Here is a 24,219-nt window from a genome sequence, read left to right on the forward strand (position 1 = left end):
CTGGGGTCAGTGTGTAAATGTAAATACAAGGCTTTTTTTGTTTTCTTTCTCAGGCCATGACCTTCAGCAAAGTCCTCCAGAGTGACGCTTACGAAGAGATAGAGGACAAAACTGTGATGGCTATGGGCATCCTGAACACAATAGACACCATCTTGACTGTAGTGGAAGATCACAAGGAGGTCAGTGACAGTTTTGTTTGGTTGAGAGCATTTACTCTTGAGATGATTAGGTTCATCACATTGACCAAAGAACTTAAACGCACCCCCCCCCCCCCCCCCCAAACCACCTATTCATCAGTAGTGTTGTGTCTTCACAACAATTGTAACAGGCCTGGTGCGCACACAGTCTGAAATGTTAGTTCAAAGGAGTCATTGAGGCAAACCTGGGTTTTGTCTTGTTCCTGTGATTTGTACCAACCATGCTCTATGGTGCTCCTGTAAGATGTGCCGGCAGCCTCCTTCACTTCACACATAGCATCTCCTATGCCTCTTGCCGTTTTTTGAAAAGAAATGGTTACCAGGCACCCAGGATGAGGTCATGGATGGGGTGGGGGTTTGTTTGGATGGGACCATAGAAACATAGAAGCTAGGAGCAGGAGTAGGCCATTCGGCCCTTCGAGCCTGCTCCGCCATTCAATGAGATCATGGCTGATCATCCAAATTCAGTACCCTGTCCCTGCCTTCTCCCCATATCCCTTTAGCCTCAAGAAATATATCCAACTCTTTCTTGAATATATTTAATGAACTGGCCTCCACCGCCCTCTGTGGCAGAGAATTCCACAGGTTCACCACTCTCTGGGTGAAGAAATTCCTCCTCATTTCAGTCCTAAATGGCTTACCCCTTATCCTTAGACTATGACCCCTGGTTCTGGACTCCCCGGTCATCGGGAACATCCTTCCTGCATCTAGTCTGTCCAGACCTGACAGAATTTTATAGGTTTCGATGAGATCCCCTCTCAATCTTCTAAACTCCAGTGAGTATAAGCCCAATTGACACAATCTCTCCTCGTATGTCATTCCTGCCATCCCAGGTATCAGCCTGGTGAATCTTCGCTGCACTCCCTCCATGGCAAGAACGTCCTTCCTCCGGTAAGGCGACCAAAACTGCACACAATACTCAAGGTGCGGTCTCACCAAGGCCCTGTACAACTGCAGCAAGACATCCTTGTTCTTGTACTCGAACCCTCTTGCTACGAAGGCCAACATATCATTTGCCCTCTTAACCGCCTGCTGCACCTGCATGCTTACCTTCAGCAACTGGTGCACAATAACACCCAGGTCTCTTTGCGCTTCCCCTTCTCCCAATCTATTGCCATTCAAATAATAATCTGCCTTCCTGTTTTTGCCACCAAAGTGGATAACCTCACATTTATCCACATTATAGTGCATTTGCTATGTTTCTGCCCAATCACCCAACCTGTCCAAATCGTACTGGAGTTTCACAACATCCTCCTCACAGCTTACCCTCCCACCCAGCTTTGTGTCATCTGCAAATTTGGAGATATTGCATCCAATTCCCTCGTCCAGATCATTAATATATATTGTGAATAGCTGGGGTCCAAGGACCGATTCTTGCGGTACCCCACTAGTCACTGCCTGCCACTCGGAAAACGACCCGTTTATTCCAACTCTTTGCTTTCTGTCCGCCAACCAGTTCTCTATCCAAGTCAATACCTTGCCCCCAATCCCATGTGCCTTAATTTTACACGCTAATCTCTTATGCGGGACCTTATCGAAAGCCTTCTGAAAGTCCAAATACACCACACCCACTGGTTCTCCCTTATCTATTTTGCAAGGCAATCTGCAATGGACCAGTGTTGGGAAGTCCACTGAGGGGAACAAAGGGAAGGGGGTGGGGGAACAGTGGAAAAGTTAAGCGAAGTTTACCAACCTGGGGAGTGAGGTGCGTGATGTGTGCTTCAAAGGAAGGGGATGAGGCAGTTGGCATTGCTACTTTGGTACATTTATTGGTTGTAGTGAAAATGGTGGAAGATGCTCTTCCTTGGAGCAGACAGAACCTGTTGGCCAACTTTTTTGGGAGTGTGGGTGGGGGGTGATTTGAGTCCTGAGCAGTGGCAAGGGAGGAGGTTGACAGTGGAATAGCGTTGAGGGGGAGACAGAGAGAAGCACGTTGCTGAAATTGTGGAGAGAGAGAGAAATGAGGGAACTCTGAGGAGGGGAATGCTGGAGATGAAGAGGTAAAGTGGGCAATGAAAGAGAATTGTTGGGTGAGACAGGATCATGCCTGATGTGGCAGCCAAAATGTGTTTATAAGTACACTCATGGGAGATAAACTTGAAGTTACAGCTGCAAACCTTACGGAAAGCTATGCATCACTAAAAGAGAATCCATTTGGAAGGAAACCGTCCAAGTCCAGTAGCCTGATTGATTCCCAGAAGGGCAAAGGTTAGGGTGCTCCTGGCAATCCAGGCGGAGGCTTGCCTGGCGATCAAGAGTCCATCGTTAGACAATGTCACTTCAAAGCCGGTTCTGTTTTTTTTCCACAACAAACTAGTGACTGCTCCTTGGCCAAATAAAAGCAGTTTCAAAAACATCACCAGTCTGCCAGCCTTTCTTCAAGACAAAAGCACGATTGGGTTCACTGCAGGACTGTGTTAGTCTCTGCAGCAGATGTCTTTCAGTTGCCAGTTCCCTTTTGATATATTTACTAGTCTTTCGTGCCACATAGTGGGAGGATGTTCACTCTCTTTCTCAGCTCTTCCCCCACCCCTTCCAACAGGCTCCACTTGCATGGCACGATGAATTGCATTTCCAGGGAGGAATGCAACCCTGCTGGTGGTCCGGACCAGCCCATTTACTCGCCCTTTGTGTGACAGAAGTGTGTGGCCCAGAAAGGACAAAATGGGGAGAGAGAAAAAAATCTAAAGTTAAAAGGAAAAGCTTTTCTGTGTTTTATTGAGTGGTCTTTCCTCAAATCTAACTTTTCTTTCAACTTAATGGGCATTGAGCAGTTTTTAAACAATCTTCACATCAGTTTCTTTTAACTCCATTTGTCTTGCTCAGTACTCATTGCTCAATGTAAATTAAATTGCTTGCTGTTTTTGTAATTTTTAAACCGATATATTGCAGGAGGTTCCTTCAGTGAATTAGTGTGGGTGGTACAGCAGACTCTACAGTTTGGTACTGCAACTCAGGTGCTGCACCCTCCGGTGGCAGAGGAGGCTTTGGTTTTTTATTTTAAAGAACCCATCCGAGGCTTCGTGCTAAAACAAGCTGCTTCATTGTACCCCTAATTTTGATACTTGATCCCTATTTTTGCAGAATTGTGGCTTCATTTAGATATAAGGAAAGGTTAAACTTCTGGCAGCTATATTGAGTAACTGGGTTTTTCTGTTGCTTGCTCATCTGGATCACTACCTGTTCACCCCAGAGTAACACTATACATCTGTTCCCTCCTCCCATTTCCTCCCCATCCTCCAGATTACACAGCAGCTTGAAGGCATCTGCTTGCAGGTCATTGGACTAGTACTTCAGAAACACGTAATAGGTACAGTCAAAACTCTGTGTTGTTTGACCTTTTACTATTGAAAGCGCAATATGGCCCTAGTAAAGTTGTACAAATATTAGCATTTTGTAATTGTCAGCACACAAACATCTAACAATATTTAAGAAAGAACTTGCATTTATATAGCGCCATTCACAGTCTTGGGATGACCTAAAGTGATTTACAGCCAATGGAATACTTTTTGAAGTATTCACTGTTGTAATGTAAAAAAAGGCAACAGCCAGTTTGCGCACAGCAAGGTCCCACAAACAGCATTGCGATAAATGATCAGATAATCTGTTTTTAGTTGATGTTGATTTAAGGGAAAAATATTGATCAGGACACCAGGAGAACTCCACTGTTCTTCTTCGAAATAGTGCCATGAGATCCTTTTATGCCCACCTGGGAGGGCAGACGGGGATTCAGTTTAACGCCTCATCCAAAAGACGGCACCTCCAACAATGCAGTGCTCAGTATTGCACTGAAGTGTCGGCCTAGATTAGGTGCTAAAGTGTCTGCAGTGAGACGAGAGTGCTACCACTAAGCCAGGGCTGACAATATTAATATTGACTATTTATTTAATGTTTTCTCCTGTCATTCCTCAATAGTTTACGCTTATCTGACACTTTGGTGTTCAGTGATTATTGGGTTGCTTATGAATTTCCTTCCATCGTACTATGCTGCTAGAATGAAACTGCCTGTAATCTTGCTGTGTTTTTATTCTGACGTCGAAATATTTTATCGGTAGTTAGATTAATATGTAATAATTCTTCCTTTTGTATAAGATTTCTTAAACCATAATCTCTGCTTTCTTCCTGCTCCAGAATTCTATGAAGAGGTTCTGTCCCTAGCATACAGCTTAACGTGCCAAGTAATCTCTCCTAATATGTGGCAACTTCTAGGTGTTCTGTATGAAGTCCTTCAGCAAGACTGCTTTGAATATTTCACAGGTATTCCCAGTTATTCCTTTGCATGTACCTAAAATGCAGGCAAATCCTCCCCCCCGCCCCCAACCCCCCTCAAGTGATCGTGGGGGTTCGGCGGGAGGGAAGCAGGTTAGCTTGGGGAACCGGGGTAGGTGCGGGGATGGAAGCACTACTGCTCCTCCTGGCCCACAAGCAGTGTTGGTAAAGCACTTGCCTGCTGGATCCGGCCTTTTTCACCTCCGGAGCCCTGGTAAATCTAACAGCACGCAGCCTCATTAACATATTTAAATAACCCATCGCCTCTTGTGTGGGGGTGGGGGGGGGGCGCGGTGGGGGTGGAGAAAGGTTAGTCGTCTGCCTCCATGGGAATGTTCGAGGCAGATTGGAGTCAGGTTTCAGATTTTTGAAATTTTACCTCCCCCTTCAACCCACCCCCATCCTCCCCAACCTGCTTCTGTTAAAATTACCCCCAACCTTACCCACTGCTTCCTCAGTGCCCCCAGTTCTACCAAACCCCATCACTCAAACATTCCATCTTTTTACTTTAAAACAAAAGCAAAAATACTGTGGATGCTGGAAATCTGAAATAAAGGGTTCTGTTGAAAGACCATCGACCTGATGCGTTAACTCTGGTTTTTTTCTCCGCAGATGTTGACTGACCTGACTGTTTCCAATGTTTTTTGTTTTTATTCCATCTTTTTACATGATGTTTTGTCTTTAATCTTCAATACGTGGATCCAATCCTCTCTCGGCCCCAATCGTTCTAGGAAGTACAAACCCAAGGCATCAAGTCTACCTTCCTAGCTCACTGTTCTCAGGCTGGGGAATCACCCTTTTTGACTCTCATTAAAAGTAAATGTGTGATATTTAGAGTTGTAGATTTGACGTTATTAAAAGACTAGAATATGTGCTCCACTGTTTCTGCTGATTCTTTTTGTGATTTTGAGAAAGGAGCTATTACTCTCCCTGACTGCCGCATCTTTTCAGACTGGAAGAGCACACAACTTTCAGAACTGGGGTCTTCATTTTCAGAAAAACTGAGCTTTACAGGCAAATCGACATTGTCTCCTTTATTGTGGAGCCATTACGTGCCAATTGCACTCCTTGGCTGGAGTACTAAACCTTTTATCAGCTATACCAGTTAAGCGGCAATTTAGCAACTTGACAAGTGTGAAAGAACATTATTACAGGTGCATTGTGATTGGCCGTTTTCTGTCAGACAGCTATCAAAATCAGCCACAGGAACATTGCGCTCAGCCACCATTTGATTAGTGGCCGCTCAAATTTGCAGCAGCTGGTTGACTTTTTTCCAAAAAGAGGGCTTTCTCAGAATATACTGCAGCTTTTGATTTCTATTATGAGAGGTTTTGAGCAGGCTTTGATTGTCACAGTAATGAAACGTGGGATTTCAAAGTGGTTGAAAATCAAGGTTGAAATATAGCCGCGAGGTGTTAGTGAACTTCAGTAAACTGCCTCATTTTTATAAACAAGTAGTCAGATAGACCAATCTACCCACATAAAAAGGAAGCGAACTTCACAGGTGACAAAAAAGGTGAAGAGCTGTGGGATTAGGATTGTCTGGAGGAGGATTGTGTTGTTCAGCTCCTAACCTGGACTGTCTTTTTAAGCCCACCGCTTGGGTTCTTCCTGTGGGAAAGGTCCTGAGGTGAATCAGAGTTTAATTGCTCTTTGGTGAGGGAAATGTGCAATTCATCAGGTGCTTGAAAATATCCAGAAGCAAAAGGATTTTATGTTCAGATGAGAACTGAAGACCGCCAGCAACGCTACAGTGCATAGATCAGTCATCGTACATTATGGTACATAGTGAGAAAAAGTGTATAGCATGGCCATTATGTAAAAATGTTCATTGTCATAGAAATGCTCTTCCTTTTGTCTTTCAGATATGATGCCTCTTTTGCACAATTATGTGACCGTAGACACAGATGCATTTCTGTCTAATCCTAAAAATGTAGAGATCATTTACAACTTGTGTAAAAAGGTAAGTTATTAAAGTCCGGTGATCTCTAAAGAAAGATAGACCATGTGTTTATATAGCCCTTTTCACATCTTCAAGACAAAGTGCTTCCCAGCCAATGAATTATCATTGAAGTCCAGTCACTGTTCTAATGTAGGAATAGACAGCGGCCATTTTGTGCGCAGCAAGGTCACACGAACAGCAATGACGAATTTGATCTGCTTTGGTGGTATTGGTTAAGGGATAAATGTTGGTCAGCAACCTGGAGAGCTTCTCTGCTCTTCGAATAGTGCCGTTGGATCTTTTACATCCACCTGAACAGGAGGCCTTGGCTTACCGCCTCATCTGAAAGACGGCACCTCCAACAATGTAGCACTTTCTAATTCCAGTTAAGAATTCACAAGAAGCCAGAGTTAGAGGCATTGGGGTGGGGGGGTTATACAGAAATAGGAAGGGGCAAGGCATGAAGGGATACAAACACAAGGATGAGAGTTTTAAATAGGATACGGGCAGCCGAGTTTTGGACAAGCTGGAGTTTAGAGGGTGGAGGATGGGAGGCCGGCCAGCAGCGTAGATTATGCGCTTAAATTCTAGGGGTGGGCGGGGGGGGCTTGGACCCACAACCTTCCGACTCTGAGGCAAGGATGTTGCCAATTAGCTATGGGGGAGGAGCAGTGTGTTTGCACAGAATACTGCATTTAATTGAAGTCTTCGGTGAATTTTTTGCTCATGAGGAATGCTGATGTTGGGAAATGAAGCATATTTCCATTTTGTGAATCCATTGACTAAGTCGGGCATTTCCGGTTAGGCACAGCTGAGGTTAAATGTACTTTTTATTCCACTTCAAAATGTCTCATTCCCCTAGTCTCTGAAAAGTACAATCAACACCATCAGTGACCTTTTCATTTTCAGATTGACCGAAATGCCCCTGGATTAGGGCGCCTAGTTGCAATCCAGCAACCCCTGCCAGAAATGCGCATGTATGCACATCAGATGGGCATGGAATCGGGCTTGGCTGTGTTTCTCTCAATGGAATAGCCAGCCAGCACTTGCTGTTGAGGTTTACACGTGAAGATACGGGGTGGGGAAACCATTGCACATGGAACCGAACAAAAAAATCAGTGACTTCTAGAGAGCGGGGAAAATTGGAAAGGAGTAAATAAAAAAGTGTTACCCCCCTTTTTAAAAAAAAAAAAAGTGTCCAAGTCATAATAAAAATGTCTTCACCGCTGACCCAGTGAGAAACAATTCCCTCTGTGATACTTCCATTACTGGTACTGGAAAACCGTTGCCTATAATGGCCTTAATAAAAAGAGCGCTGCAGTTTTCAGTCTGTAAGCGCTAAATTTCAAGGGTTGTAGAAGTGACCTCCGGTTTACAGAAGGTCTCTCACACTTCACCTTGTATCGTCACTGCCTACACAGTCACGTGTCTATATTTTAATAGGTTTGAAAGAAAGCTACTTAGTGTGCTTCTGTAGCTGTTACCAAATGAATCTCTGGTCCTTCATTCAGCAAACCTGTAACTGGTGGATGATGTGTTCTTAGGTCCTGACAGGGGATGCAGGAGAAGATGCAGAGTGCCATGCTGCAAAGCTGCTTGAGGTGATCATCCTTCAATGTCAAGGGAAGGGCATTGACCAGGTAACGTGATGGATCCACACACATGTACCTCGGGATAAAATCTCTAACTTCGATTTCCACAGTAAAGGCAGGAGGTCACATTGTGACCGGCCAGCCAGAACGTCGTATTGCAGAGGCTTGATCAACTGTTTCTGGCTGTAATCGAACCTCCCATAAATTATAGAGATGATTAATTAAGCCATGGGTTTACTCAGCACGAGGTCAGCATATTTATGTGTAACCTGCTGAATGGGCAGTTCACCAGGAAGTGTTGGATTAGTTTGTTCAGCAGAATTTTGCGGCTAATATGTAGAATCTCCAGCCCCCTCCAACTGGGTGATCAACGAACCATTTTAGTTTTTTGTTTTAGTTATTGTAATTTTAGCAGTTCATTTGTATCCTCGTACCCAAAATAATCCCCTTCTTGCAGAGGAATATCTGGGGACCTCAGTTTTGTACAGTGTCGGATCCGGCTGTCGTAATGTATTCACAAATGTCCTGACTCATGCATTATGTGCTTAGATTGATGGTAACACAATAGGTCCTGCCTGCTGGCTTGAATCAAGCTTAACCTGTTTTCTCTTGTAAATAGGCATGTTTCTCTTGTAAACGTAGGCTCTAGTGCTGTGTGAAACCTCCATTAGCTTGTTAACTGCACCAGATTCAAGGCTAGGTTTTGGATTTGGTGTGATTTAACAAGCTAATTGTGGCTTTTGGCTGTGATATTCTGTGTTCTACATATCCTGTGCTGTTATCCTATTTATCATTGTGTTCTGCACAATTCATTGTTCTGCCTTTGAATAGTTGCAGGGTCTGTTTAGAAGACTTGACTCCACCAGGCTATGCAGATGGAATTTGAGTCATGCCATTTTTGTGGTCAAAGGCTTCACTTTTTTCCCTCCGTTTGTAGGCACAAATCTTGCAACCTTTTCCTTGTCACATACCATAAACTGTGGTGCATTGATCTGCAACTTTTATGTCAGCCTGTCAGTTGGAAAATAGTTTGCACCAATGCTCAAGACCTCGCCTGCGTCCACAGTCATTCGCTATTGAAACAAGGGCCCATTTATACACTGAAATAATGCCAAGTGTTCACTTAATGCCTGAGTTTTTTTTTAAACTTATTTTGTTCGTCAGTTGAGTCTCACTGGACTACATACCATCCCTGACATGGTGAGAGTGTTGCTGCTGAGTGGTGCATGTAATTAACCTGGGGAAGTGCCCTCTAATCTCTGTAACAAACACAGCTGGGATCAGTAACTGCGAGCAGAGGGTTTCAAATATGAACTACTCAGTAATGCTGCACTGTGGTTTTACCCTTGTTATTTTCCTTGTCATTTATATTTCACTCTTCTCTTCTGTGTTGGCACTGGGGCAATTACTTGAGTGCCCGCAGCTCTCTGGTACCTGACCCAAGTCATGTGCACGGCTAGACCGTGTCAGCAGAGTATTTGACTGTGAAAGGAATTACAGCTGACTGTAACATGACATCCTCTAACATGACATCCACGCTCATTTTCCAGCAGGAGTAGAGATCAGTAAGAGCATTTATCTCCCTCCTTAGTACTGAGACTGATGGTGCTCCCACTGAACTGGCCGAGAGCTATCTCAGCAGACCAAGGATCGAATTGGAGACCTCTATGGTTGTATTGCTAAGTATCACACTAGTCAGTGCATTTACCCACTGAACCATCCTTGTAATGAGAGCTCAGCATTTGGTTGAATCGCAGGCAGAGTTGTGATCCACTACCACATCTCATTCTGTTTTTTCAGTACGTACTTTTTCGTCCTCCCTGTGCTCTATTATGATCTGTTCTGCTAGACACGTAGTAACCGGTGAGGGCTTGCTGTGCACTTACAGCTTCCCTTAAGGTTGTTATATGCTCCATGCTTGGTTTTTTTTAAGCCTCTATTTCTTAGATTTAACATTAATAATGTTAAATTTACTTTTTTTTTTAAATGAGATGGTTTTTAACTGCTCAGAAATTTATTTTTCCCCTGGAGAAGATGTTCCCAGTGATGATTTACAATACGATATTCTTTGTCATAGTGTGCGTAGCAAACACATGGCACATGTCTTGTATTCGCAGTGTGCACTGTAATAAATTGCACTTTTAATCTCTATGTAACATTGAATGAAAATATTCATTGGAGTCCTCAATGGAGTCATAGAATCAATACAGCATAGAAGGAGGCCATTCGGCCTGTTGTGCCTGTGCCAGCTCTTTGAAAGAGCTATCCAATTAGTCCCACTTTCCCCATAGCCTTGCACATTTTTCCTTTTTCAAGTATATATCCAGTTCCCTTTTGAAAGTTACGATTGAATTCACCCTTTCAGGTAGTCAACAAGATTAGGTGCAGGAACAGCATAAGGATTTACAAATAAATCTGGATTTTGTTGCTGCTGCTGTTTTTATAAAAAAATTTAAAAAAAATTAAAGCAAAATTGCATGATTTATTTTTGGACTTATTAACACTTCTTAAAGAACAGTTATTACTGTAAAGTTTACTTTGAGCATTTTCTAGCAGCTGTTTCATTTAATTTTAGCTAACTTTTTTAATTCGTCCCATTCCTTCCCTGCCCCCCTTCCTCAGTGTTCTGCCCTCCTGTCCCTTCCTTATGTCCTGACACTTGCTGGGAGAGTTGGTGGTGGTGTTGTCCTACAGACACGAATCACCCTAAGGTACTTTGCTCAAGTAGCTGCCCTTCATGTATTAAACCAGTATTAACCCAGACAACAAGCGTTGGCGTGCTATTCAACTACGGCAAGCATTGCAGCCAAGTCCTGATCACCATTCAGTGATCCCTGCTGACAAGTGTGTGTATGGATATTGGCTGAGGACATGATTGGGCTGGGAGAGATGCAGTTGAATATCCTGAAAGCACTCACTGTCTAAGCTCAAATGTAAAGGACATAAGTAACTGGACAATCGGTGCAGGAGAGAAGGGGAAAAAATTGGTTTAAAAAAACAGCAGCTAATGTACAGCCTGAAAATTCTGAACTATTTTTCTCTGTCCCATTAGTGTATTCCATTGTTTGTTGAAGCAGTCCTGGAACGATTAACACGTGGAGTTAAAACAAGTGAACTGCGGACCATGTGTCTTCAGGTGGCCATTGCAGCCCTTTACTACAGCCCCATGCTGCTTGTGAATACCTTGGAGAATATCCGCTTTTCACACAGTGCAGAGCCAATCACAGCACAGTTTATTAATCAATGGATGAATGACACGGATTGTTTTCTTGGGTAAGTGAATCCTTTGGTCAGGTAACTAATCAATGTGCTTCATTACAGGACCTGCTGCAAATCCCAACATGAGGTTGAGTATTGGTAGGTAAAGCCATGAAAAAGGCCAGCAATGTTTTGGGTTTTGTAAATAGTGGCATAGAGTACAAGAGTATTTACACAAAAACATTGGTTAGCCCATAGTTAGAGTACAGAGTTACTGCAGTTTTCAATACCTCATTATAGAAAGGACCCTGTGTGAACATGTGAGTGGATGTTGTGTTGGAGGCGGATTGGGTTCAGCTGTAATTCCTAAGCCGTTTATAGATTATTGTTGTGGTTGGAAAACTGTTACCATGAGGAAAGACTCGAGATACTGACACTGGCGCAGAGATGGCTAAGAGTTGATTTAGTACAGGTTTTAAAATTATAAAGAGTTTTCCTAGGGTGAATAGGGAAAGCCTATTTCCTTTGGTTGTGGAGTCAGTGGGAGCTTGAGCTTCGGGTCAGGGACTCCCACTGTGGTATTCCCCTGGGCTTCGGGTCAGGAACTCCCACCAATTCCCAGTGGTAGTCAGGACTGCTCGCCTGTTTTCCGAGAGTGTCCCATTTTTGAAATGGATTACTGAGTCTCCATGTACTGGGAATTTGATTAGGTAATCTAACTATGCCAATCAGAAGCAAAGAGCAGGACCACATGGGTCTCTCGATTATCCACCAGTTTCCATTATCCATTTGGCAGAGATCTGCTCCACATAATGACGGTTCCACTGTAATGGAAGGTTATGGAAAAATTAAATATTGCTGCAGAAATAGTATCTGAATTGCTCTTTGGCACACAGCATGGAAATTATTTTACAATAATTTATAATTTGTTTTGTCCATGTTGTGTGACAACAGTAAACCTTGGTAATTGCAGTAGTAGTGATACATCAGTAAGAAAGATGATCAAAAGGTTTGACCATGATTATACCATTAGAGAATTCATCATTGCTTGCTTCATTTATTTTCATTTTTTTATATGTTTTAAAAGAAAACTATTCAATTGAGTACAAGATTATCTGATTGTACTGGATTTGGTCATTGCTCTGACTGCAGTTTAATGCCTCTGTTATAATTACTCTACTTTTATTGCCAGGCTTCATGATCGGAAGGTCTGTATCATTGGATTGAGCACACTAATGGAAATGCAAAACAGACCAGAAGCTGTGGATGCCGTGGCTGCACAGATTCTGCCTTCGTTGCTGCTCCTCTTCCTTGGCCTGAAGCGAGCGTACGCAAGCAGAGCTCCCAATGACCAGAACAAGAATGCTGAAGAGGAAAACGAGGACGCTGAAGAAAATGGTTCCCTTTTTTTGTTGTTATGCGTTACTTTTCTAATGAACATGGACTCTTCTTCCGTGATTGTGTCTTATATAGTTTGTCAAATTTCCTCACCGATTTTCTTTCCTCCTCTCCTCAAGGAGTTGACTCTGCTGGGGTGTGGTTCCACATGAAGTGGTTGCCACCTGGTACCTTCTCCAGTTGGCCATTATTGTGGGAGTCACCAGGCTGTTTAACCGTTGTTTGCAGGGGGGGTGGCAGGAATGGACCCAAACTGAATACTATACCTACCCAACCATCCACATGTACATTTTCCATCCAGGGTTGCTGAATAGCTATCAGAAGTGGGACTCTTGGCTGATTTCTTCCCCTCACTCACTCCCAGGACTGCTGAGGCCATTTGTGACAGCCCCATTCCCATTTAAAGTCATTTTCAACCCTTGTACTACTAGTTTGAGAAACGTTGACCAGAATTTTGCCTACCTGGTGCGGGTGGTGGCCATGGCAGGTCACGACCCCGCTGTTGGCTCCATCCCGCTGCTGAAAATGACTTTCCCTTCCCTTAATAGGGCCTATTAAGCCCGCCCTGCGTGTTACCCAGCCCAATTAAATGGTGCCGGTCTGGTGACGTCATCAATGACTTGTTTTCAGCTGGGATCTTTAAAGGGGGCCATGGCCACATTGGATTTGAATGTCAATGTAGCACCCAGTTTTCTGATGACTCCCTCCGGAGCATACCGGGAGGTCCTCTTCCCTTCCAATGGGTGGAAGAGACCACCCCAGGACACCAAAACAGCCTTGTTGGAGATTGCAGAGGAGGTCACTAGCAAGGATGTGGTCAGGAAGACCTGGGCGCAGTGCCGCAAACATTTCAATGATCTCATTACATCAGGAAGCATGAGTACAAAGCCACACTCACCTTCATCCTGCTGTGCTTCTCATCACATCCACATCACTCTGCCTTCCTAACCCTACCCCTGCACATCCTTACAACAACTTACCTTAAAGGTCCACTCATCCCTCTCTATCTACATTATCACATCCCCATCTCACTAGCCACCCCTCACACTCGCCCTCATCCTACTGCAATCATACCAACTAACAATGCAAAAGGAGGCCATTTGGGTGTTTTATCCAATGTTTATGTAAAGTTTCCGTTAATGTGCTGTCAAACATAAAAATCTTTATTTTCAACACTTTCTGGTGTTGGGACAGATTTGTGTGCCCCTTTGGAAGTGGCTTAGTGAATGGTGAGACATAACGGCACCCCCTGCAATGGTGGTGAGTGTGAAAGGAATGGCTTGGTCATTGCAGGGATGCTTTATGGTGTTGGTGTGGGGTGGTGCCAACCTGGCGCAGCATGTGGTAGCCATATGGGTGTACAGCGTCAGTGAAGTAAATCTGGCCATGATGAGGCCATCCCTGGCCTCCCAGGCAGCAATGTGCTCGGGTGCTGATGCCCTCTGTCCTCTGCAGCATCAGGTGATTGCGGAGAAGGTTGTTGGTGTTGGGGCTCACCGTGGTTACATTCTGAGGACCAAGGTGAGACAGTATAAACGGCATCCATGCTGATGGAGTAGATGGCAGGTGAAGTAGAGATGACGGAAGCAATCTGTCACTGGTGAGAGAGGTTCTTCCAATGAGATGAGACTGGATGGAGACTTTGCTAGAAAGGCTGCAGCTTGCAGAATCTGTGCTGGGAATGCAGTGAGCAATAGCTTCTGCTGAGGAAAGTGATCACTTGGCAGATGGGAGCATTTATAGTGCATTTGATGCTGTCAACTAATCAGCTGGAGCAATGGCCATGCAGTTAAATTTAAAAGGTAAGGTTAAAACCCCTCTTAAGGGTCTGATAACTAGCTACTACTAATAATTTAAATTGGGCCGGTCGGGTCGAGTCCGTGCTGACAGACGCACCTGGGAGAAAGGCGAGTGGGATGGTGGCGGATTCCTGACCCGCTCCCAAAAATAACAACTTTCCCACCTGACCCACCTCCAATCGTGCCCGCTACCACCCCGCTGTGAACCTGCCTCCTTGTCAGTTTCCCAAGTTCCGGGTCTGTCTACACTTTACAGACTCGACACTGAGCGGCAGGTGAGCCAATTGAAATAGTTAAGAGGTTGTTAAAAGGTACTTAAATAGCATTTTACCATCTACTTACTATTTTTCCAGCTTTTTGACTAGCTTCACGGCGCTCGAGGATCACGTCAGATAAGTAGCTCGGGTTTTCAATGACTCTCCATTGCTCTGGATAGGTGACAGCTGCAAAAGTGGTATAAAAGTTACCATTTCACAGCTGTTCACTTTCCAATGTTAGAAGCTGGAGCCTTCAGGATTTGGAACACACTTTTGAGCTTTATGCAGTTTGGAAGTGTTTGGAGTAAACTCTCTTATCCACTGTCACCTCCTTGGAACAACCTATCTCACCATTGACGGATCACTTCTGTCATCTCAACTTCAGCTGCCATCTATTCCATCAGCATCGGTGCCCTTCAAAAAATCTCACCTTGGTCCTCAGAATCTCATCACATTTAACCCAACCTTCTCCGCAATCACCTGATGCTGGACAGGACACTGGGCATCATCACCTGACCACATTGCTGCCAGGGATGGCCTCACCATGGCCAGATTTACTTCACTTGACGCTGTACACCCTGGCTGCCACATGATGCGCCAGGTTGGCACCACCCCACACCAACACCATAAAGCATCCCTGCAATGCCCAAGTCATTCCTTTCACACTTATCACCATTGCGGGGGGGTGCCCTTATGTCTCCCCATTCACTGCAACTCACTAAGCCACTTCTAAAGGTGCACACAAATCTGTCCAAGAAGGCAAAGTATTCAAAATAAAGATTTCAATGTTTGACAACACATTAGCAGAAACTCCACATGAACATTGGCTAAAAGACCCAACTGCCTACCCTTGTGTGTTGTTAATTGGTATGATTGGACAAGGATGAGGGTGAGGGTGAGTGTGAGGGCTGGCTAGTGAGAGGGGGATGTGATAATGCAGATAGAGAGAGAGGGATGGGTGGAGATGCAAGGTAAGTTGGTGTGAGTAAGGATGTGTAGGGTAGGGAAGGCAAAGTGATGGGGATGTGATGAGTGGCACAGCAGGATGAGGCTGAGTGGCTTTGCAGTAATGTTTCATGATCTACTGAGATCATTGAAAGGTTTGCGCCACTGCAGCCTGGTCCTCCTGACAACATCCCTGCTTGTGTCCTCCTTTGCAATGTGCAACCAGGCTGCGTTGGTCTCCTGGGGAGGTCTCTTCCGCCCATGGGAAGATGACACAAAGCTGGGTGGGCATGTGTGCTGTGAGGAGGATGCCAAGAAACTCCAGTATGATTTGGACAGGTTGGGAGATTGGGCAGAAGCATGGCAGATGCAATATAACGTGGATAAATGCGAGGTTATCCACTTTGGTGTCAAAAACAGGAAGGCAGATTATTATCTGAATGGCAATAGATTGGGAGAAGGGGAAGTGCAACGAGACCTGGGCGTCCTTGTGCACCAGTCGATGAAAGTAAGCATGCAGGTGCAGCAGGCGGTTAAGAAGGCAAATGGTATGTTGGCCTTCGTAGCGAGAGGGTTTGAGTACAGGAACAAGGATGTCTTGCTGCAGTTGTACAAGGCCTTGGTGAGACCACATCTTGAGTATTGTGTGCAGTTTTGGTCACCTTATCTGAGGAAGGATGTTCTTGCCATGGAAGGAGTGCAGCGAAGATTCACCAGGCTGATACCTGGGATGGCAGGAATGACGTTTGAGGAGAGATTGGGTCGATTGGGCTTGTACTCGCTGGAGTTTAGAAGAATGAGAGGGGATCTCATCGAAACTTATAAAATTCTAACAGGACTAGACAGCATAGATGCTGGAAGGATGTTCCCGATGGTCGGGGAGTCCAGAACCAGAGGTCACAGTCTAAGGATAAGGGGTAAGCCATTTAGGACAGAGATGAGGAGGAATTTCTTCACCCAGAGAGTGGTGAACCTGTGGAATTCTCTACCAAAGAAGGCAGTAGAGGCCAATTAATTAAATATATTCAAGAAGGAGTTGGATATATTTCTTAAGGCTAAAGGGATCAAGGGATATGGAGAGAAGGCAGGAACAGGGTACTGAATTTGGATGATCAGCCATGATCTAATTGAATGGCGGAGCAGGCTCGAGGGGCCGAATGGCCTACTCCTGCTCCTATCTTCTATGTTTCTATAACCTCCCTGCGTGCTGTGACTCCCTCCATAAGCATATGGATGGAGTCATGGGAGAGCCTGGGTGCAGCCGTGCATCTTTGTGCAGTGCTCGTCGGTGTTTGCAGCAGTTCAGTGCTGTGGAACACTGACAGCACAAATGTCAAAATGACTGTGGACATGGTCCCTTTAAGGAAACGGGCAGTGACGTGTCATCAAATGACGTCATCAGACCCGCTTCCTTTTAATTGGCCGGGAACCTCACAGGGCAGGCTTAACAAGTCCAATCGGCAAAATCACTTCAATAGAGCACGATGGAACTGGGAGTGGGGTCGCAGTCCACCACCTACCTCAGCCGCGATTTCGCCTCGAGGCGGGCTTTGTGTCCAGTTTTGCTTCCCACATGTGGTGATGGGTATTAAGGCTCAAAGACGGCAATTCGGATGATGCTTCAGATTGGATCTCTTAGTTAGAAATATAAATTTAGAACATTAGGGTTTTTTCATTTTGGAGAAGCCTAGGCTCAGGAGAGATAGGATTAATGTTTTTACAATTTTGAAATGATTGGATGTAGCAAATTTGAATAACACATTTGAAATGGATAATGATAGTAGGACTGAAAGGCATCCCTACAAAATAAGAAAAATATCAGACTAGAAGCCAGAAAATATTTATTTTCTGATAAGGTTGCTAAACTGTGAAACAGGTTACTAATATATGTGGTAATTATGGGTATGCTACAATCCTTTACGAAGGATTGGCACAAGTGTGATGAGCCAAATGGCTTCCATCTGTACCAGAAAATTCTATGGGGGAAAAATTCATTTCGCCCATTTTGGAGTGCTAATATCGGCCGGGGGCAAAGTTTAGCGCCTGGCGCTAATTATCGCCTCCGACTGCAAAATTAGCCTCTATCGCCCCTGGAGGTGATTTGAGCATTAAGTCAGGCGCTACACACCTCTCTTCAGGCGCAAACGTCAGGGAGCGAGGCGCTACCTCAGAACGCTACCGAAGCTCAGGCGATGCCAATTACCATGCTGGCCAGCCACTCCCTGCTCATTGCAGCCTTGAATCTCGGCCTGGAGAGACCTCAAAAAAAATTGTGTTGGAAGCACTAATGGATAGGCCCAGGGACAGAACTCTGCGCTTAGGAACCTCAAAAGTGGTGCTGAGGGCCAAAACTCCTTAGGACAACGTTAAGACCAAAAATTTTGCTGACCAGAAAAGGCAGGAAGCGCCCACCTTTAAATAGCGCTCCCCAGCCCCTTCCCGACTTGAAAACATTCCCCTCTATCTGTCTTTCCTAGAGGCAGGCGCTTAGGCAGGGGACGCGACTCGATATCTGGTCTGGGGCGTTGCACGCTTGATTGACGTCATGATCTGTGGGCACAGGAGATCGTGGCGGTAGTGTTTAGCGCAGCCGCAGAACGACCGGTCAATTTCGCGAGCGGCGCTGCAATCGCCACACTCGGGCCCTAAGTTCCTAGCGCCCCCGGAGGTGCTAACGGGAGACGCTAACCAATCGAATTTTTCCCCCTATGATTCTAAGGCACTTGAAAAGTTCTTGAGGAATGAGGACATTGTGACATATTGATGGGGAGGTGGATTGTGAATTAGCACCCCGAGTATTATGTCATGGGTAACCATGATCTCTTGAAGCTTCCTTGATTGTTTTATGGAATTGAGGAGGAATTTCCTGGAGTTTTTCATGAAATTGGTCAGTATTTTCTCTCTCTTTGCCTCTCCTAATATTACCAGTGGTTGAAAATTGTACCGTCTCATGAATAGGGTGAGCATTATGGGCTTGATGGTCTTTTCTCAGTTCCTTATCATATGTTTGTATCAGTTAAATTGGCACAGACCAGGGGTCAAACCTGGAACTTTCTGGTGATTGTGGCTTTGTTACACACTGTTCTTTTTTCTTGGCAATGTTTTGCCATTTTTCTCCCTTTCCATTCTCTCCTGCAGGTGTGTCGTTCTACAGGTGCCAATTGACTTCCCAGTGTCTTGCCCAAGTGGCCATCATTCATGTTTGATCGTTGATGATGAGCCTCAGCAGGACATTCAACTCTGGGGGCACGTGGATTTTGGGGAATCACAACCAAGTCCAATCCTGTCCCTTGCATGATATCCATACATGCATATTTCCAGCAGGGGTCCCTGTAAAAGCGATCAGGAATCGAAATTCAGGGCTGCTAACGCGAACGGGCGTGCCCCTCCAACCATCCTGGCTGAAATCAGATAGCTCAGCACAGACTGGGGATTGAAATTGGGATCTGACTGAGTTGTATAGATCAGCTGCTTCCTGGTTAAACTGGCTGAGCTATCAGTTGAACTCGCACCGCCTTTATCAAAAGAGCTCTTTTATTTACCCTTACTTAATCTGCCCATGCCTTTATTCAAGGAAGGGTATAGATTTATAGGGTATAGGTTTTTTTTTTCTAAAATGTACTTTTGAATTTCAGAAGAGATCCCAAGTGATGAAGATGACATTCGCGAGGCGGGGCAGCAGTACCTGGAGATGCTGGAGCAGCACCAGGTGCAGGAAGATGAGGATGATGATGACGATGATTGGGATGAAGATGGGTTGGAAGAAACTGCTCTGGAAGGGTTCTCTACACCTCTGGATGAAGACAACAGTGTTGATGAATATCAGATTTTTACATCAGCACTCCTAAGTATGTGTTTTCAAACAATTCACGCATCCAAATGCCAATATTTAAATTGTCGTTCCTTTAACCACTTAACTAAATGTGGTTTAATGAGAGGGTGATGAGTGAAAAATTAGTGATAATTTCCATAGGTCATGATTCCAATCCATGCAACACAATATGTGGCTTTACGTGGCAAGTAAAACATGAGGGCTGCATGGATTGTCTTCAGGTGCAATGACTGACATGTTTCGAGCACTGAAGTGGCCTAAAATGTATTCTGAAGAATTCCCTTGCTGTGTTTCGCTACATTATCACCTGTTAGCAGCGATATTGAGAGATTCTCATTGTTGAACTGCAGACACATATGGACCCGGAGAGAAGGGAGTTGCAGCAGCAAGTCCTTTGAGAGCTATGATTGCGATGCTCAAACTGTGCATTTTTGATCAGGACATGCTGTCACTGAGCGTTGCCATTGAGAAAATGGGGGTTGGTGGCGGGGGATGCAAAAGTTGGCAAAATGAGCCAATTCCCATGTCCTGCAGAAAATCGCACTTCTGCCGCAACCACTAACCTGAATTCCATTCCATCGAAATTTGTGAGAGATGGGAGATGGGGAAGGAAAAAGAGTAACTTAAAATGCAATAGCTCCAATAATTGAGTGTTCTCTTTTTGAAACTTGGAGGGTACCTCTGCATTGATACAATTAGCATTACATCAATGTGATATGCATTGCAGATTGAGAGATTTCTGTGCTCTACATTCTGCGGTTGTTTTTGTTACAGGGGTACAGAGTATGAATTCTGCCTGGTACCAGACTCTCACTGCCCCTTTGAGCGAGGACCAGAAGAAGCAGTTGCAGGAGATCTTTACACTGACAGAACAGAGGAAAAATGCAGCAGGTTAGTGCTGAGCACAGGACTGTATTTTTCTTTTTATAAAGTGGGAACTGGCAATGGTGAGCATTTTAAGATTTTGGCCATACTCCACTCTCCCTTTAACCACCCACTCCAAGCCTTGAAACTTGCACCACTTCAGTTAACAAAAACTGTTCACCTGCTGATGTCACTAGTGCACTTGTTGACCCTCTCAGAACGACAGTCGAATTTCAGTATTAAAACAAAAAATTTGATGAGCTTGCCCCTCAGCATTGGAAGAGCTCCTGGAATTAGGTAGAATTAATAGAAGGAAGTCCTCTCTGCTGTATGTAGCAAAATTGTTAATACTTTCTTCATTAATGCCTTCATGATTTTACACAGATGCTGCCTGACCTGCTGAGTATTTCCAGCATTTTCTGTTTTTATTTCTCCTCCAACCCTACTTCATCTCACCCCATCAACATATTCTTCTATTCCTTTCTCCCTCGTGTGTTTATCTAGCTTCCCCTTAAATGCATCTATACTATTCGCCTCAACTACTCCTTGTGGTAGCAAGTTCCACAGGGAAATCTTATCCCATTGTCTATCTAATTTGCAATTGTGTGACTTCAATTCAAGTCTGTTGTATGAACGATTGCAGTGTTACTGAAAACAATTACTGTAGCTATGTGAAATGCCTGGTGTGTCTTTGAAAAGCTGAACAAGCTCTTCAATGCAGTATGGGTCTACAAAGCAGAGCTGGTATCCAGGTGAAATTAATAACCTAGCTATGTATTATGCAGCTGAATTTCTGTAATGCCGAAACAGTTTTCTTGTAATTATTTCTTGTTTGTATTAGAGTTTTTCTGAATAAAGGACTGATGGGAATAGTACTACACTAAAATTCTTTCCATTTGAATTCTGGTCAGGATATTTTTGTGTCTCTGGCTGTGTGTGTATATGCAAAACATCACCACGTTGATGAGCATTCACTCCTGAATGCCTACTGTACCCTCAATGTCAAGGGGACTAGGAAGTTTTGGTGTGAAAGGTTCATCCCATGCAACTTTCATGGCAAGGAAAACAAACCCCTCACTGGTGTGTTCTGCAGGAATTGTGTGATCCTAGTGGGAAAACAGCCAGGAACCTCCTGCCACACTTCTTCCTCTGCTTTCTATGTGGCCTCCAGGTTTATGCAGATACCTTTCAATGTCTCGTCTGCAAGCCCTTTTAATTTCTTGTACATTGAATCCTGTTTCCTATGGCAAAATGGTTGGCACCCACCCTGACTACCCAGTCGAGTCTGGACATCATCTGGGCCGCTAAAAGTCAAACTCTCTTTTAATTGCCTGGGATTTTTACTGGCGTTTCAGGGGTGTCATTCCATGATTCCACCCTTTTCTCTCTGAAAATCCAAAACCAGTAGCCTTGGGAATCATAGAAAATTGGTCATTTTCAAATTTTAAGATGAAACTTGTTTGAAGATGTGATGTACTTTCAATTTTCAAGAATGAGGATTTGAGAGAGCCCAAGCAATTATAAAACAAAAGACATTGTAATTTATAATTCAGTGAGAGCCTGAAAAACGCTATTAGAAGTGGTTGGCAAGTTTTCTTTGCAACCTGGCATAATGTTTTAAATTACCCAATTTTTATAAGATATTCAGTGCTAGTATTTTTGATTATGCATTGTTTGTATCCAAGATCAAACTGCCTGAATACAACGGAAAAATTACTATATTGTCATTCAAGGTAGGAGAACCACTTGTAGACTGAGCTGAGTTAAATTGATTTGCCATTAATGAAGCAGTGGGAGTGGTTAAAAGTAGAATGAATCAAACTGTGAAATCTGGTGCATAAGTGACTCATTTATCCATGTCCGATGTCCCCTTAAATCGAAGAACAAGATTTAAGCTGATCTAGCATTGAGATTTTCCCAGAATAGATTTTTGGAAGACCAACAGTGTTCCCAGTTTGCTGTAGCTTGTATTATCCAAGCCATTCCTGTTTCACATTGAGTTCTGTTTAATTTTTTAATTCTTGTGTTTTCTTAGAATCCAAGAAAATTGAAGGTCAGGGTGGTTATAAGTTTGACATGACTGCACCAGTTCCAACAACGTTCAATTTTGGAGCAACTCCAGGGGGCAATTGAACTGCAGATGGCATTTTATTAAACTTCAGGGCATCATGAAAAAAATCTTCCATCCATCAGCATTACTGAAGCTGTCGGTAGACCTTCGGGACTGGTGACGAACCCTTCCAGTGCTGGATCGTAACCCGATTATCATTTGAAGATTTTGTCGGTATTTCTTTTTTTTCCTCAAGCGAACTGAGTGAAAAATCATCTGCCCTTCCCCCCCACCCTCCCCCCTCCGCAGGCACTACGGGGAAAGGTTTGGTTAACCACCACCTCTCAGGTTCCCAATATACAGGCATTTGACGGGTTAATACAGATACATAGTGCCTTCTGTCGCACGTGGATTGCCTCAGATTTTAGTTTGGAAAGAAGTAGCATGATTTTAAAGAAAAATACTTTAACCATGTTTTTTTTAATATTTACCAGAGATTTAAAAATCTGTTTATTGCAGCTCTGCTATTTTTAAATTTCCGTGTGGTAACTGTTTTAACATTTAAAATATTATCCTTGGTAAAACCTGTCGGTTTCTGTGATCTGTGATAGCAGTGGTAGCCTAGGAAGAAATAAGTTGCAACTCCGTATAAGATTACGTGGAAATTCACAAGTCTGTCTTGGAGGACAGTCGCGATTCCTTTTTTCTGAAAGGGAGACAAATTTTAATAACCGTGCACAGTCGAAAAATATCAATTTTTCTGGTGGTATGTTTAGCTGCTGAATGGCAGTCGGGAGAGTTATCGACTTTGGGACATGAATTATTTTCTTGTTTATGTTATATAAGGTATCAAATGCCCATCTGGGTATAACAAGAATTGCCATGGCCGGTTACTGTACTTTTACATTGGTTTTTTGAGAGAGCTTGTGAGTTTTCATTCTCAGCTATTGGGTGCCTCAATAAAGCCTTTGGTTGAGCACGTTTTTGTCTGAATGCATTTTGTTTTGATGAAGCCCAACAGGAGTGACCATTTTAGCTTAAATTGAGAAACCGAGATGAGCAGTCAAGGCCCACAATGCTGGACACCATGAAGGTTCAACAGAGTAAGGGAGATGATGAGAACAGAGATCTGGAGGCGTGTAACATAAGCAAGGAAATCACCACTGGGAATGGTTGTGCAGGAAGCCATACCAATGACGATAGTTTAGGCGAGAACTTTCAAGGTGATGGAATAATTTGAAAGTAAACATTAGCTTCCAAATTTTAGTAAGTAATCGACAATGGTTAACTGGCAAACTCCAAAAAATCCAAATTCTGAAGGACGACACAACAAATACTGCACAGTAATGCTGATCAAGGAAATACTGAGGAATAGAAGTCAGATTACTCTCTTGCATCCATTCTCTATATGGTGAGACAAAATTGTGCTTCAGAAAAGTGCTGGTCCTGGAAGAAGTTACCTCAGCAGAGTATTTATAAGAACATCAGAGCTGAAACCAGGCACATTGAGGACTAATCAGCTTGTGACAGACTTTTGGATTTAGTTTTGACAAATCTTACAAATTTGGTGCAGTGATTGAAGTTTGCTCTATTTTGTCTGATGACTGCCATCCGCCTTGGGTTAAGCATCCAGGTGTAAAGTGTTAAATGCCAAATCTCTAGTTTGTGATCCACGATATATAGTTATGTGATGCAGCATTCACTTCTTCAGCCAATCTTGCACAGCTTGTGTTGGGTATCATTCTCCACATGTTAAATGCAGGCGATGTATTTTATCCATATGACGTCATCGTGTTTTGTGTTTTCATTCTATCTTTACTTTTGTGTTTTATAATGAAACAGTAATATCCGTTGTATTTGTACAATACATTGGAAC

General features: G+C 43.8%; 1 protein-coding gene across 4 annotated transcripts in view; it reads left to right on the forward strand.

Annotated features, from left to right (window-relative positions):
• Positions 1-23,324, forward strand: part of ipo8 (importin 8) — a 124,130-nt gene extending 100,806 nt beyond the window's left edge. For all 4 annotated transcript variants that reach the window (XM_086008643.1, XM_086008645.1, XM_086008644.1 and 1 more), the window contains 10 exons: positions 54-179; positions 3,441-3,507; positions 4,329-4,454; positions 6,332-6,429; positions 7,953-8,048; positions 11,053-11,273; positions 12,391-12,596; positions 19,233-19,445; positions 20,204-20,320; positions 22,329-23,324. In XM_086008643.1, the coding sequence (XP_085864769.1) occupies positions 54-179; positions 3,441-3,507; positions 4,329-4,454; positions 6,332-6,429; positions 7,953-8,048; positions 11,053-11,273; positions 12,391-12,596; positions 19,233-19,445; positions 20,204-20,320; positions 22,329-22,426 (1,368 nt within the window). In that variant the 3' untranslated portion in view covers positions 22,427-23,324. The remainder of the gene's footprint in view (positions 1-53; positions 180-3,440; positions 3,508-4,328; positions 4,455-6,331; positions 6,430-7,952; positions 8,049-11,052; positions 11,274-12,390; positions 12,597-19,232; positions 19,446-20,203; positions 20,321-22,328) is intronic.
• The last annotated feature ends 895 nt before the right edge of the window (positions 23,325-24,219 follow it).

This window comes from Somniosus microcephalus, chromosome 16 (assembly GCF_052327205.1).
Source record: "Somniosus microcephalus isolate GS21.2 chromosome 16, FLI_Smic_1.0, whole genome shotgun sequence".
NCBI classification, from domain to species: domain Eukaryota; kingdom Metazoa; phylum Chordata; class Chondrichthyes; order Squaliformes; family Somniosidae; genus Somniosus; species Somniosus microcephalus.